This window comes from Condylostylus longicornis, unplaced genomic scaffold (assembly GCF_029603195.1).
Source record: "Condylostylus longicornis isolate FDR11 unplaced genomic scaffold, ASM2960319v2 ptg000055l, whole genome shotgun sequence".
NCBI classification, from domain to species: Eukaryota; Metazoa; Arthropoda; class Insecta; order Diptera; family Dolichopodidae; genus Condylostylus; species Condylostylus longicornis.
Genome location: NW_026578024.1, coordinates 2,752,729 through 2,770,324, shown reverse-complemented (window position 1 = coordinate 2,770,324; position 17,596 = coordinate 2,752,729). Strand labels below are relative to the sequence as shown.

Below are 17,596 nucleotides of genomic sequence, written 5' to 3'. Positions count from 1 at the left end.
GCAAAGTAGAGGTTAAAAAAAATTTTGAGATTTGTATTGTTAATTTGCAGCAAATTAGTTCAAAATTAATTGCATCAATTTATACTGACAAAATTGCAGCGTTTTTAACCGCGTGTCGATGATACTAGAAATCTTAAATTCTTTGGATTTAATTAAATTTCCTGTTCAAATTTTGTGCTACATTATGAATTCAGGAACATTAAAATTTTGCACACAATATAATTTTAATATAGATTTACTTCAAATCAAAATATGATTAAATATTTATTTAAGGCAATTGGAGTTGAAAAAGCACTGGCAAAGAATACAATAAAATAAAAATTTTCCATCAAGAATCTGTAAAATCATTAATTCTTCCCATATTTTAAATATAAAGAAGCTAAATTTAAAAATAACTTCTACTTAATTTTTTAACTGACAAAATCACTTGATGAAATCATCAAAATTCTTTGAATTCATTGCATACCTGTAGCATCAAAAATGCATTTATTAATCTAATTTGTTATATTAGCACTGAAACAACAAACCTGTATCAAAATATTCTATAAGTAAAATGTGAAAAGATTCTATAGAACCCAAAACAATTGAAAAAATAAAATAACTGAAAATAAGCGCTTGTAGAAACGTTCTGCTTCAGAAGCTTAAGAGCCATAATACATAGTTTATTAACAAAATAGAGCAAATAACAACAAGCATAAGAGGGGAAAAAAACATAATCAACTCGTAAAATATTGTGTTTTATGACCTCCAATAAATGTTTAGCAATTCATCCATGTTCTTGTTTAAAATTTACTATTATGTAGAAAATTTTGCTGGTTTTTTTTTTAGTTTTTTACTCTGATTTTTCATTTAGTATAAGTAAATAAAATTGAAATTTTGTTTCTCCCTTTAACCCCTTCATTCTTTCCGATTCATCATTCTTTTATTTAATTCTTTTCTCTTTTCATATATAGAATCTATTTTAGAATGTGAGGAAAAAAAAAATGTAAAACAATAAAGTTATCAAAACTATAAACAAAAATACTATGGAAAAATAGTACAAAAGAAAAAAAAATTGGAAAATGAAATGCTTGGAAATGACAGATTCTGTTTTTGAATGGATGCACTCCATCAATATTTATTAAGTTGCTTCTGTAAATTAGTTAAGTCTGAAAAAAAAAATCCATGAATAAAACAAATAAAGAATAAACGAGTTCACTTTATAATACACAAGAAGAATATAAAATTGCTGAATGGAGAAGCAAAAAATAATCGAACTAGCTATATCTATAATTCAATGCACTCTTCAAAAATCTATAATAAGTTTTATGATCTAGTATAGGGAAGTTTTCCATTAAAATAATGCTTTGAACAGTTACACGTATAGTCAATCATGTTAAATTTTATGATACAAAATTCTTCTTCTGCAAGTGCATAATGTTAAGAAAATATTTCAAAGATTCAATAATCTTGTTCATATAGAATATAAAAATATTCTGAAATAACAATATTTTTATTGTTTGATTTTATAATATGAAAAATTTATAATTGACTTACATTCTAAGCGAAAGTGATTTTATATTAAAATGTTGCAAAAGATTCGGCTTGCACATTTTTGCAGTAACATTAACAGATTTGTGATTGTTAATTTGTTGTTCTAAACTGGCCTTAACAATTAGCCAGCTAAGGAAAAAACTAAATTTCTGTGGTACGAAGACAAACCAACTAATAAAAAATTCGAAATTTTCAGACCCCCCCCCCCCTCCTGCAATATCTTATAATATCTGAAATGTCCCTTATAAAAGTGGGCTTGATTTTGAAATCAATATCTCGACATCATTTTAAGCTTTCAAAAGTAGAGTTGATTGGAACTTAAATAGTAGGTATTAATTTTTAAAATAGCCAAATCGGATTTAAAAGAGAATATTCAATGAAATGGCGTGATATATCAGATTTAGCGTGGCAAATTATTAAAACCCAAATTAAATTTATTACCTTGCTAACCATATTGTTTCCCTTTTTTGTTTCCAATTCTTGAACATTCTTCCCTCGATTTTTGACTTCAGAGTAATAATTGAATGCAAAACAATATATTATTTTATCAAAATAGATCTTACATAAATTTATGTAACTTAAATTAACATTGTTCAACTGGTTGTACAAGTTAATAGTTCCTTGTTCTTATTTAAAATTACACTGTGTCTAAGGCAGCCTCACCTTGGATATAATAATGGCTTGGTTCACAGTGTTTAAATAAGAAAGAACGTTTAAGGTTTAATGTTATCTTTATTCTGGTTTTTCTTTAATAATTACAAGCTTTTTATAATAAAAATATTGCATATTAAGCAATAAAAAATCAATTTTAATAACAAATTTATCGTATGCTAAATTGATTGCAACCTAATCAAATTTGGAAAATAAAATATTATTGAATACTATAGGTGCATGTGTTAACTTACACACCCTTAAAATATGCACTTACACAAGAGATTTACATAATTATTATAAAAAAAATATATAATTGATGAATTAAAAATATGCAACATTTTTTAAAAGTTTTCCAGTATACTTAAAAAGTTAGTTCATTTTAATGCATTGAAATTGTGTAGGTGATACTTTAAAACGCCGAAATTTATAATTTGGACGAGAGTTGATAAATTAAATAGGAAGAATTGTTGCAAAATGCAACCAAGGCTCCATTACAGCAACCAACTACTTTCAACTTTTTACTGACAGCATTGCTTACCTCACAATAATGAAAGTCGTGTGAATGCACCGAATTTTGGATGGCAAGTATTTGATTTAAATACATTTCCTCATGCTTGGGAAGCATAAATTGTCTTATTTCAAGATATGCCTGTTTGATTTTATATTTTACACTGACAGAATTTAATAAAAATTTAAATAAAAATTTACCCTTATTTTTTATATATTTTCAATATTTTAGAACAGATACTTATGTATATATATAATAAAGTTGGGTCAAACCAATGGTTTGTATTGTAGCACTTTTCCCTTCAGCAAGTGAAAATTCTGCTTTTAAATACAGTCTACGTATACCTATCACACATTCTAAAAATTATTTTCATTCATATACAAAACTCTTTCTAGGATTGCATATATTTAGGATCAACGATTTATGCAGTCTTTGAAATAAAGCAAAAATTAATATAAAGTGGGGTTAACGTAATGCTCGATTTTAAGGTTTAATTATGTGAGTTAAGAAAAATAATTATATTTTTTAATGTCATGGAATTTACCGTTAGCTTTTTGTGTTTATAGAAATTTGAAAAAGCTTGCGGTTTCGGAAATATAAGGTGTCAAAAACTCAAATTTTACAAATTTCAAGAGGCAATAACTTGAGAGGGGAAGGAGATGGAAAAAAATTTTCTTCCAACGAAATGAACTATTTGTTAATGTCTAAAAGCCCATAAAATTTCAAGCTTCTACAGGTTGGGGTCTAGATAATAAACGACATCAAAAATTTGGAAAAAACGGACTTTAGATAACGGTAAATTTGAGCGGCCATTTTGTTTTTCTAAAGTTAACCTTTAGTATACCCCGCTAGGGGAAGCAAGCCACTACCTTTCTGCCTTTGCAAAATTTGAAAAATCCTTATGGTTTCATTGCACTAAATAGTTAAAGAATGGCATTTTTAGGGTTTCGGGGGGTTATAATTTCTAAAGGGGGGGGAGATAGATAAAAATTTTGTTCTACGAAAATAAGTTTCTAGTAAAACTCTATGTACGTACAAAATTTCAGCTTTCTATCTTCAAGGGTGTAGAAGTTTTGTAAACAGACACACGGACAGACGGACGGACGGACGGACGGACGGACGGACGGACGGACGGACGGACGGACGGACGGACGGACAGAGTGAAACTAATAAGCACTTTTTTTCAAAAATTTTTTGGAAAAGTGCTAAAAATTATGACTGTTTCGAAAATAACAAAATTCTTTTCAGTCTATTTAAACCATAAATCAATAATAAACAAATTATAAAATCATATTATTCAAATAGGAAAATATAATTACGTTCTATGAACGGATCTATGTGGTTATTCCTAATTGAATTGACCAAAATTATCTAATATATCCGATTTATTTAATTTTCATATATGTTATTTGCATTCTGATTCATTTGAACTAAAAAATATTATCGTATTTATATTATTAAGACAGAATATTTGCCCGATATCTCCGAAATTGCAATTGTCGAAGTGTGGCACTTACCAAATTTTGCAAAAGAATTTTGAATACATATAGCAAAATTTTTCACTTTGTTTTATACCATTCGGGTTTTGACATAATACAAACAGGAACGTCTGCTTTCTATTTCCAATATTAACCCAAATAAGGTTGTCCAGTTTCAGAAAATTCTCATAAGCATTTAGCGAAATGTTCATAAGTTGAAAAGAAATTTAGAAAAGACAATAATATTTACTTACAGAATAATTTACAGCTCTTCTTATTAAATTCAGTCGTGAGCAAACAAAAACAAGCAATTACATAGTAGAACTACAACTTCCTTTCCTGTTTAACATTAGTGTTCAAGCTTGCATATTAATAATTCGGGCATAAGATTGAAAAATCTAAATAATTTATTGTACTAGTATTCTAGGACACTATATAACACGCATTGTTCTGAATACACAGCCTCTTAAGTGAAGTAATCGAAAAATTATTAATTTATATGTTTTAATTTTAACTTCGAAAAGGAAAATGTCTGTTACATACTTTGAAACAAAACAATGTCTGCTGTAAATTATCTGACAGTAATCTGAGCTATAAATTATATTCCACTTCCTCAAAATTTTTTAATTTTAAAGCCAGTTTCAAGATTAAAATTTAAAGCATATTTTCCCAAAAGTTTTGTAAGAGAAATTTGTACGAAACCAATTTTATACCCGTCAACCTTGACTATTAAAAATTTTTTTCTCTTATTTTTTTCCCCCTTCAACAAAAAAGAAAAACATATTTTTCCCATTTACCCTTAGACATACATAAATAGAACGAACGTTTTAATTACATAGCAGTGTAAGTCTTGTTATATAATAACACAAACCTATTAACAGCAATTAGAGCACAAGTAATTTTCTATGTATTTTACATAACCTTAAAATGGACTGAACAGCAATTACTTTTTATGAAACTTTTGGATGTGTGCCATTAAATTTTTAAAAAAATTCTTTTTCACTTTTAAATTTTACAACCATTTTATTGGTTTTTCAAAAAAAAATTATTTCTTAAATTTTCTTTAGTAAAATTGAACAAGAAAAAAATTTTCTTCTAATTCATAGAGAACAAAAGAACGAAACGAAAACTTCTTCAGTTTTCTTTTGCTTTTTTTTGTGCTCTTTAATTTTTTTTTCATTTATTTCATAAGTCCCTTTTTGTTTAAAAATCACATTCTGTTAAAAAAAATACGAAAAGGAATATTTCAAGGACATCTTTGTTTTTCTATTTTTGATCTTGTAATTTTCATTTAGTTTATTATAAAAGGATTTTCGTAAGCGAAATAAAAAAGAATCAAAAATTAATTCAACAATATTTTATCGTTAACAAAACTGACAGCAGCTGTTGTGTAAATTTTAATATTGTGTTTGAAACCAATCGATAACAAGAGCTTAATATCAAATTAGTGAGAAATTTGTTAGGATTTGAGAAATGACCTTCAAGAAGTGAAAATTATTTTTGTAAATTCTATTATGATTGCTTCTTAAAACAAACTGTACTAGCAGTAACCTTTCCCAATAGCTGTTGCCTTGTCATTTTTAATTGTAATAGCTGGTCAATTAAAACTTACACAAATAAATTGGTACTGACGCCGATTTGCACGAAAACATACAAATTTATCTTACTGACCTAAACCGTATTAAATCAAAGTTAAACAATGCTAACATTCAAAACCTCAGTACTACATTTACTCTACCAAGGATTGGTAGAGTAAATGGTACCATTGCTCCATTTGGCAAAAGTTATTCTGTATTTTAGAAATTCAACAGTAAACTAAGGTGCAAATAGAATAATTCAAGTAAGCAGATATCTTCGACTTAATAGAAAATTTAACCCTACTAGATTTTGACAACAAGATTTGATATTTTTCTCTAAATTTCTAGAATTTCCTTAAATTGCTCAAAAATAGAGTTATTGGGTTTCGTAAAGGAAAAAAGCTGATCAATAATAAAATGATGAACGAAAATGTGGGAGAAAATATTGAAATGCGTTGTGTGAAAACGCTTCAACCCCTCTTCCATTTAATTTTTAAACCAACTGCTATCCTTAACATGTTTAAATATAAATCAACAATAGAATCATTTTTTATTTATCAAAACAAAAAAAAAAAAATATATTAAAATGCAAAACATTTTATGGAATCATGTGCGAAAATTAACACCCTTAAAAATTAACATTTTTTTATGAAATTTTTCATCTTTTATTTCATAAAAACTGAAAAAAGATTTTCAAAAATTTATAATTAGATATCCTCAAGCAAAATCAACAAACAAAAACAAAAGAAAAAAACGACACCTAAACAGACTGGAATTAAGCGGAAAAATATTTTATTACTATGAATAATGAGTGTATCTGCATATTAGCCCTTCAGCCAGGTTAAATAATTGAATTTCGTACTCTTTTGATGAACTCAACACTGTACAAATTTCAGTAAAATTCATTTTTATATTGTAAATGTTAATTTAGTGTGATTTAAACACCTTTGTATTTGAATTCTAAATATAGGGTTGCATTGTCTTTAGGGATTAATGTTTCGCACTGATACGAACAAATAAAATAAGATATAGAGCTAGTTGTATTGTTATGTTAATTTTTAAAACACAATTCTAAAATTCTTCTAAAATTTAATACTTTTCCAAATCCCTTCTGAATAACTATAAGTTTTCTTAAGACATCATAATATAATAATTATGATCAACTTTCTAAACTTTATAAAACATATGCTCTCATCACATTTTTGCCCCATAGAATATTAAAGTGATTTCTTCATAAAATTCATAAAAAAATCACCTCTTTAATATTTCTTCGTTTCTTTTTTTTTATTGTAGAAATTTAATTCCTTGGGATGACAAAGTTCACTACTTTTCTTATACAAAGAAAAGTTTGTCTTTGATAAAATTTTATAATGTGTCAATGCCAAATCAAAATACAACAACAAAAAAAAAGAAAACTAGAAGGCTACCCCATAATAATTTTCATAATTTATTTTGATTTTTTCCTTTTTCTAAAAAGTCTGAAACTTGTCGTATTAAAGTGTGGGTAAGAACTATTTAGAGATTAAAAGATGATTTGTATTTCATCAACATAAAATATTAAAATGAAAGAAAAGGACCATTTTGCAAACAAGTTAGAATGTCCTTCAAAAAAAATATTCAAGGATAATTTATAAAAAATATAAAATAATATTTTTTTTAGTGTGAACATCTTAAGGGTATTTTTTTAGGTGTTTTTGGCTTTTAAAATTAAATATACAAACATTTTATTTTATTTTTATTAAAAAAAAAAACGATTTTACATAAATCAGTGAAACTTTAAACGATTTAAGACGTACGTACGTGCTTTAAAGTTTACATGAAATGCGTTATTTAAAATTTAAAAAAAAAAATCATTAAAATTCTATTCACATCGCAGAATTTTAGATTTTAAATGGAAACGAAAAAATTATTTACATTTAATAATAAACTGCCCGAGGAAAAATATGATCCTGGCATATGAACAGAACTATAATACACAGTTAAATCTGAAGGAGAAATATCTGAGCAAGAGAAAAAGTTCTAGTAGGGTAACTATTTTCATGGTTACTTGAATTCTCTTTTCACAATCCGCACTCACAATTTTGTGAATTTCACTCTTGTTTTTAGTTAAAAACAAATCGGTATGGAAAGCTTCGACATAACTATATCATACTCCGTTAAGAGGATGAAACTCTGACCTTGTTCTAGAAGTGGAAAAAAAAATAGAAGCAGTGTGTAAATTTACCCAAAATTGTCTTGTATTAAGATGAATTCAGAATTTTAACGAAAGATACTCGTAAGCACTGAGATAATTTTTCTTAATACCTCAGGTGATGGAGCCGGAAAGATTTGTCTTCTAATGAATTTCTTCTTAAACTTACAAAAATGTATAAAAAACTACTACATACAATATAAGAACTATATTTAAAATTTTTATTTCTTTTTTCAAACCTGCGCCCTTGCAGGGCTGAATTCTCGAAATTTCCTACAGGCTACAACAAATTTTCTTGTTCCTTTTTAACAATACCCGAAATTTTCTAAAAACCATCTAGAATTTTTAGAAAGCATCTTGGAATTTTTTTAAAAAACTTCCCAAAGTGTCATGGTATTCGGGTGAGCGATTTATAAAGGAGTGCCGGTCATAAAAAATATTGCTTACTTTTTCATATTTATAGCAATATAGACAGGTAAATAAAAGATGTTTAAATATGAGTAATCACTGTTTTAAATTTTCAACAAAAATTTGATAATGCGTAATTGAATACGTCAGTAAAACTAGGGTACAGCACCCTAGATACACATGTGAAACGAAAGAACATTTCAAGACCCTATAATGAATATTGTTATAAAATGCATGGAATGTCGCCACAATTAAATTTTTTTTCATTTTTGCAATTATTCCTGAAAATTTTAATTAAATTTAAAAAATTAAAGTTGAATTTAAAAAATTTAGAAAAGCTATTAAATGGCCTTCTTTCAACACAATTAAAACAGAAATTCGACGAAGAAACGGACTCGATGGTTAATAGTCTGGTTTCCATTGTACAATTATCAAAGTTTTATTTGGTTACTTTTGGAATTATCAATATAGACCTATGAATTTATTAAACTTATATAATACTTAATTATTATATGCATACTATAGAGAGAGCAAACACGATTTTGTCACAAATTTTATTAAATTCTTTGAAATTTTTACCAAAATTCAATTGCACTTTGCCTCAGATTTTCACACTATAACGTCAACATTAATAAAATTAAGCACAGTATTCAATATTTGAAACAATGTTAACGTAAGATTTTTATTAATAATATGTAAATAAAATTTTATTTTATTATGAAAAATTAAAATTTTCCAGAATAATTAAACTAAATAAATATACATACACATAATATACTAGAAATTTTTGCTTCCATGAACCAAAATAATATTTTGACACCAGAATAAGCCCCAAAAATAGATTTGTTTTATTGAATACTAAAAACATATATACAAACATTGTATATTCGTCATTTATGAAATTTATGAGAATTACGCATTTTTTACATTTATAAATTTATGAATTTCTTATTACATAAATTTATACAAATATATATATATATATATATATATATATATATATATATATATATGCTTGTAAATTTTAATATTCAAGGATTCTTAAGAAATTCTAAGTACACATACTCATATAAATACGTAATATACTCAGATGTATAAAAATGTATATTAGATAAATTAGACAATATTCGTTTTTTATATATGTACAATAAAAATATGTGTGTACAAAATATATGTGAAATGTATTTACAAATATTTGAGCAGAATTAACAAAAAAAAAAAACAAGAATCCTTGAGGGAAAAACATTTTAAAATTTCATACCATGTAGAAGAAGTTCAGTTTTTTCATTCAACTTTTAAACAATATGATGTAGTACACATGTTACATAGTTATAAACAATATGTATAAATCTCTTTAATATTCTTATCCCCCCCTAGACTCTAGAGACTATAGAATTCATTATATTTGTAAATAAGAAAAAAACCATATATAAAAATAAATTCGTTTTGAATTTGAAGGTTACAGAACACAAGAAAATTGTTATGAGTTTCCAAGTTTCCTCTTGTTTCAACAAAACGTGTAGGAGTTTTATAGCTTTTACTATGAATTTATTGAATGACAATTTTTAAAATCGAAATTTTTTTCGTAAAATTAAATTGAATTGAATGAATTATTAAAAAAGAAAATGAGAAGATTTTTAAAAGGATACCAATAACAATGTTGAATTTTCAATAAATTTTTTTATTTGGAATTAAATACTTAAATTAAAATATTTTTTATTACCTTTCATAAACAAAGTATAATTTTTGAATTTTTGATGGTATAGAGAGATTAAAGTAAATCAATTTTTTGTTTTGGCCGGAAATGAATTTCGATCTAAATAAAAATCTTTAATTTTAATTTCCTGTTGAAATCTTGTCAAAGAAGACTATTACATGAATTTAAGAAATGAAGCAATTTTTCCAGAAATATTATGAAGTGCTTGAAATTCGAATTTTCTTAAAAAATTATTTTGGTTTCATTAATAAAAAATTTGTTTTTTAAAGGAAAATTATTCTACCAATCTTAAATCATGTTAATTTCTTAAAAAGTGGCTACGAATCTATATAAATCAATTTCAATTGGAGGTCTAAAGTTCGAGCTGTACAAGTAGAATACAATTTTAAGCTTCTCTTTAATTGTTAATGGCTACCAAATTCAAAACTATAAAAATTTTTAATATGCAGAGGCATCCACATACAAAATTATTATTAAAGTGAAAATTATTTCATTATGAAATCAGTTCCTAAGAAATTAGGCTCTTACTAAAAAGCTAGCTATCTTCGTATATTAGACAAAATTTTATTCATATACAATTAGGAGTTTTATATACAAACGTCAGTCTCAAGACTTAAAAGCCTTAAGATTTTTAAAAAGAATAGTATAAAATGAGGTCTAAACTGTTTGAGAGAGATAAATTATTTAATATAAGCTATTAAGCACTTTTAAAATTATTATTAACTCTATAAAGAAGATTGCGATAAAAGTCACCCGAAATATTAGTTTGTTATTGCAATTATAGTGTCACGAGAATTATCATAGCAAAAGTCTCTCTATATCATCAACATTCTTAACACTATAAGTCTCTGCAACAAAATTCTAATTATATTTAAACTACTAATACTATTTAGCTTAATATCTATGCTGTTGTATTCATAAAACCGTAAATAATTACAATGTTATGGAATAAATGCTCTCTATTAATACCAACATACACGTAAACATATACACAAAGGAAAAAAAAGCCCCAAATCCATCAAAATAATTAATCTATATTAAGTGCAGTTGATTTTAGTAAAAGTTTTTACCACAATTCAATTTCTCTTAGTGATGTGGTCGAATAATAAATTGATGGTTTGTTTATTTAAAATATTTTCTGTGTCAAAAATCATTATTTCAGTATGAATCATCCATTCATCCTTCCAACAATAATTAACCTAATTATAATGAAAATTAAAGTTCACAGGAAATTCACCTTAATTTATTTAACTGAAATTGCTTTGTGTTAAAAATTATTTCCTAATGAATGCATTGTAGACAAAATTAATGGAATAAATTCATTAATTTCATTTCTATCGGTTAAAAATAAAAATCATTGTTCTCGTTTTGAGGATTATTATAGAATTAAAAAATTTTCATTTAAAATTCACAAAAATAACTTGAGTGCTATTAATATTTGGTGCTTACTTAATACAATTGCAGCGTTTATTTTTAGATATTTGGGGAAAAAAGGTTTAGATATGCCACATGGAAATAGCATTTGAGGTTGACATCGAAAACGATTAGTTTTGAAACTGAAGGAGCATTTTTAATAGAAACGAATAATGAATTGAAACTCCGGCAATCTTGACATCACTTATATTTAAAGCTAACTTTAGTGAATCAGAAAATTTTTATCCGTTACCAACTATATGGTAATCGTATTCGCATTCACTAGAATGGCAATTAGCGTATATTTTCTGACACTATAAACGTTTACGTATTATAATTATGTATAGAACACAAAATTTTCGAAAAATTTTACAAATTATGAACGAGTTCATTATGTTTTTTCTCTTAATTTGCTTAAATCTTCCGAAAACTTTTCAAAATGTAAAAATAAACTTTATTGTTAACTTTCTGATAACATAATTTATTATTTCTTCTTCCTATTAAACAAATATTTAGTTTTTGAACTTTGAAATTTTAAAGAAATTCCAACTATAATCTTGTAACGCTTCAACAGACACAATAATTTCAGTTCATTTCAACAAAAAAACTCCTAAAATCCAAAAGTAATATTTTGAACTTTGTTCAGTTTCCAACAAAAATATTTTATTTCTAATATTTTTGAAATTAAAAAAACTAGAAAAGTTTTTGGGAAAATTTCAATTTAAAAAATTTCTATTAGTTTAATTTAATAAAATTTTCATAGTGAAAACATCTCAAGAGATTAGATTACTAACTTCAGATATGAGGTGAATATTATTTTATTCCGAAAATTCAATTGAACTTCCATTTTCCAAAAAGTCAGTAGAAGTTTTAGGTCAAAATTTAATAAAATTTTTACTTGTAATGCAAAAATAAAATTTCCAAAATTTTCAATTGAAAATAAAAAGGTGCTCGTACATATACGTGTGGATATAGTCAAGCATAAATGAAACCAATACCGAAGGGACTGGTTATTACTCAGAATTGTTCCTTATTAGTTATTATTACGAGTAACTAGCTTTTTATGCAAACATTTTGAACAGGAAGTAATAAAATATTTTTTCAAAATAAAATTTTATAATATTTTTAAAATATTTCTTCGGACTTACCTTAGCTTACGATTACGTTGTACAGATATTATAACGAGTGCATTCCCTAATACAGCTGCAATAATAATTGTACAAAAAATAACACCTTTAATAGTTAATACAGTTACATCACTCCAATTTGGCGCTGGTGTATGTTCATCTAATGAAGTTATTTCTGTTATTGTATTTGCTGCACTTAATGCTGTTGCTGTTGTTGTTTGTGTTGCTGTAGCAGTTGCAAATAATTGTCTTGAACCGTTAATCATATCGTTTGTATTATTTACACTAATATTATTATATAAATTATAATTATTGTTAATAAAAAAATTATTATCACTAATTGATGATGTTGTCACTGATGATATTGAAGATGGTGATGACGTTGTGGAAGATATTGTTAATGTTGACAAAGATGATGATAATGGTGATGAAATAGACGACGAAGACAATGATAACGGTGATGATAAAGATGATGTTGTTGCTGTAACTGTTGATGATCCTATTGATGATGTTGTATTTGTTGTTGCTGAAGCAATTGTTCTTGTTGTTGTAAATGTTGCTGCTGCAGCTAATTTTGTTGTAAATGATTTTAATGTTGCTTTTGTAGTTGTTGTTATTGCTCTTACTGTTGTTGTTGCGGTTTTTGTTGTTGTAGCTACTGCTGCTGTTGTCGTATTTAATAAACTATTATTAAAATTTCCAATCATTGATGATGTTTTTGCTGTTGCTTTTGTTATTCGTATTGGTGATGTTGGTGTTATACTTGTTTGAAGGATTTCAGTTACAAAATTCGATGACATAATATACTTTTCAAATTTTATATAATATGTTTGTGTTTTGTTGATTTTTGTATTCAATCTTCACTTTTTATTCTAATTAAAAATTTGTAGCTTTATTTTTTATGTCACTTCACTTATTTTTAAGTAAAGTGTCCATATAATATTTTTAAAGATCATTCTTTATTTGTCATACAATTGTCATATTATGACAACTTATATTTCGCAACCATTTTGAATTATTAAAAATTTTCTCAAACATTATTATTCTTACTGTTATAATTTTTAATTTCGATTTTATTTCATTTGTATAATAAGCAACTGCAGTGTCAAAAACTTTTCTAGATTTATAAAGTATTGCTTGTGTTTCATAAAATGTTTTAAGCAATAAAATTATTGTTGATTTTAATATAAAATTTTCTAAAGATTTTAAATTTCCATTGAATCTTATGTTAGAAGCTGTTCTTAGTAAAACAATAATGCTATAGAATTTTAATATTGGATAATGGTGATGGTGATGAATGCGATGGTGACAGTCATAAAATATTAATGCAGATGCTATTAAGAATTTTTTATAATTATTATTATTATTGTTACTGCTATTATTTATTCTATGATTTTTATTTTTATTATAAATTTTATCATTGAAATTCTTTAAACATTTCAACATTTTATTTCTTTCAAAATTAAATATTTAAGTTTTTCTTTCCTCCTTCTTTTCCTTCACTTTAATGTAAAACTGTTGTTATAATTTTAATAGGAGTGCATTTCTTGCAGCTCATTTTAATTTGAAATTTTTGTAAGTTTTAAAACTTATAAAATGGAATTTTTTCCGATAGATTTTAAAAAGGAAAAAATGTAAAACTTTCTTAAATATTCACTGATACTAGTGAGTACAAATTATTTATCATAATATTTGTGTTCTCCAGTTTATATAACATCATCTTCATTCTTTTCATTTAAAATATCCCTTCTGTACCATTTCTACTGTAGTTATTTTGTATAGTATGAGAATAAAATAATTTTGAAGGGCAATGCTATTTATTTTACAATTTTTACTCTTGCTACATAATTCCTTATTATTGGAGAATCGGTGTTCTTTCTTCTTGCTCTCTTTTATTGTAATATTATCGTTTCTTAAGCAAAAGATGAAGTGAAGTTTAGGCAGAAATTGAAAAGAAGAGGAACTTTTTTTTCCTTTTATTAAAAAGTTTTGATTGATTTTTATTTCTACTTGAATTTTCTTTTTGCTTTTTTCTTACATTTCTCTTGCCTCTCCTAGGAATTCTGTAAAGAAAGAAAAAAGTTCTTTTGTTATTATATATTTATTATTTTTATAAATGTAAGTATGTAAATAATTATTATATACATGTATATGTACACTAATATTTAGACAAGCTTATAATAATATAGGTAGATACAGAAGATTTATAATGAGAATTACAAATGCTCAAATGCATTGAATTTTTTCTTGAATATTAAGCAGAATTTTAGATTTGTTATTTTTAGGGATTTTCTTGCTCAATCGAGTTTTATGATAAAAATAGTAAAAGTTTCATACCAAACCACTTGTATAGGATTACACCGTATTGATTTCAAACTTAAAAATTTTAGCCAATTAAAATTGTTTTTTTTTTTCAAAATGTAAAAAATGTCCTATTTTTAGAATAGAACAAAATTAACTAAAATTTTGAAAAAATGTTATTGATTCAATATTGAATCGAGGTAAAATTATAAGATTTACTCTTGAATTAAATGCGTCCAAAATTTACAATCCAAAGCAATAAATTTAATACGAAAGAATAAAATCCTAAACCTAAAATAAGCCCAAAACCTAATTATTAAATAGAAGAAATCCGAATAAATCACTAAACACTTTTAAGTTTAAATTTAGACAATTCTCGAAAATATAGCTATATAGATTGTAGAAAATCAATTTTATATTATTAAACTAATAAATCATGATCCTTACAATATCAAAATAATTCTAAATTTATTATTGTGCCACAAACTGTACTACCATTTTATATATACATACTTGCTTTGTTATAATATTGATTCAATATTTTCAATTATATTTATTATAAGGCACTTTAGATTTTATTCATTCATTTATTCATATTTATTTATTATTTTCATAATAAATTCTTCAATATTATATACTGAGGTCCTATTTTTCAAAAAATAGAAAAAAAGGAATATTAATGTATTCAATAATAAATGGTATGACCCAATATTGAATTGCCTCAAAAAATATAATATATAAAATTATTGTTATAGCCTTAAACAAACCAAACATTTATATGAATGTATGAACATAATGTATGTATGTAATGCTTAATATATTATATATAATACCCGAATTATATGAGAATCTTGTAATGTAATGGAAATTTTTTGTTTAACATTGCAATTATATTGAAAAGTTTTTTTTTCTTGTAATAATAAAATACTTAGTCATGATATACTTTAGCTATACGTACTCGTATGTATGTATACATGAATTTATCTTCAAAAGTTTCAAAATACATTTCTAAATTTTCATAAAAATTTAAAGATAAATTTTAAGTTTAAATTTTAAAGAGTAGAATTTCTTGTAATTTAACAAATTTAATGGTCCGACCTATATTCAAGCTTCATTATTTTAAAAAAATGTGATTCTTTTTAATCAAATTTTACCATTATTTTAACTATGTTGTGAAGTTATAGATAAAACTATTAGTTGTTGTACATGAGACAACCGTTTTGCAACACAATTTCTCTCCATCACACCAATTTAAAAGCTTTATATTTTCAAATTTCCAAAATATACCACAACTGTACGCTACCAAAGACTATATACTGTACAGACCATTATCGCAAATAAAACCTAGTCCAAAAGTGTAAGTGATTTTATTCCTAAAATTATTACAAGGTTAATCTTTTCATTTTTAAAAACCTAATAATTTTTTTCTAATTAAAATTGATTCTCTCATTATTATTGCTATAAAAACAGGCAGCATTATAACTGACCTAATGTAATTTTAAATTTTTTCTGTTCTTTTGAGGGTCTTTAATAACAAATAAGTTAATTTTATTATTTTATTAAAAAACAGAATAACCTTTATTTTCACAATTTAAATAACTCACTTAAATAATTTAATTTAATTACACACAATATTTCTTTCAAGTACGAATCTCTACATCTTCATACAACATTGTAGGGAAGGAGAATTAAAAATGGTATTTTTAAAAGAATAAAAGTCAGACGGAGTTGAAAATTAAAAAACAAAACGAAAGAGATTTTCTCTCCCGTTTATATGCTAATGCTATGCTAGCGAAATAATGATAAAAATTTCTCACTTTCACTAGCAATAGGGAGCAAATCATAATTTTTTAAAGTGAAAAATTCAATTCTGGAATGAATTTTAGAATAAACGTTTATGACTATATAAAAATAACAAAAATCCTTTTAAAAAATTTTTTATACTCATACATAAGTTTACATGTATATGTCGCAATATGCGAACAGCTTGAAAAGGTTTAAAGTAAAATTTTAAAATTTTTAAATCCTTAATGAGGTTATAGTCATTCAGTTGATTCCTTCTATATATGAACCACTCACATACGAGCGCACCACCCACTTACAATGTACATCTATATGTATTATAATTTTTAAAGGTCTGAGGGAGCGTACCTACTTTTGTTTCTAAAAATGATTTTCACTATTAAAATTTTCTGTTCATAGATAAGGTTTAAAGAAGAATTTTTTTTCTTAAATTTTTCGTTTACTGTACACAATTTTAATAAAGAATTCTGTGATATCAGCATTGTAAAAAATTCTAGATTAATATAATAGCCCTTCAACATAATGCTATGCTTGCAAAGATATTATAATATCTTAGTTATTAATCTTTAAAGATGTAACGAACAGTGTATAATATTGCAACAATCTAGTTTGGTAACTTGTTTATAAAAAAAAAATGAGTTTAACAACAAGTGCTTGTAGAATAGTAAACCGCTACACTTTGGAGTCAAAATAATTTTGTACATTTTTCCTTAAATTTTATTCAACATTTATTCAGAAAATATCAAGTATGTATGTTGTATGTATGTTTACACCACAATGAGGGGAAAATCTTATTTAATTTAGAGCAATAAAGTTATTCAAGAGTTTAAAATTTAATTTGATATTCTGGTAATCGTTTTATGCTCTTTAAGAAATTCAGAGTTAA

The 17,596-nt window shown here is 25.2% G+C and overlaps 1 protein-coding gene across 5 annotated transcripts in view; it reads right to left on the bottom strand.

Moving 5' to 3' along the window:
- LOC129612072 (probable serine/threonine-protein kinase DDB_G0282963) overlaps positions 1–13,410 on the bottom strand; it is a 142,416-nt gene extending 129,006 nt beyond the window's left edge. For all 5 annotated transcript variants that reach the window (XM_055525547.1, XM_055525551.1, XM_055525548.1 and 2 more), the window contains exon 1: positions 12,628–13,410. In XM_055525547.1, the coding sequence (XP_055381522.1) occupies positions 12,628–13,406 (779 nt within the window). In that variant the 5' untranslated portion in view covers positions 13,407–13,410. The remainder of the gene's footprint in view (positions 1–12,627) is intronic.
- Positions 13,411–17,596: the final 4,186 nt, after the last annotated feature.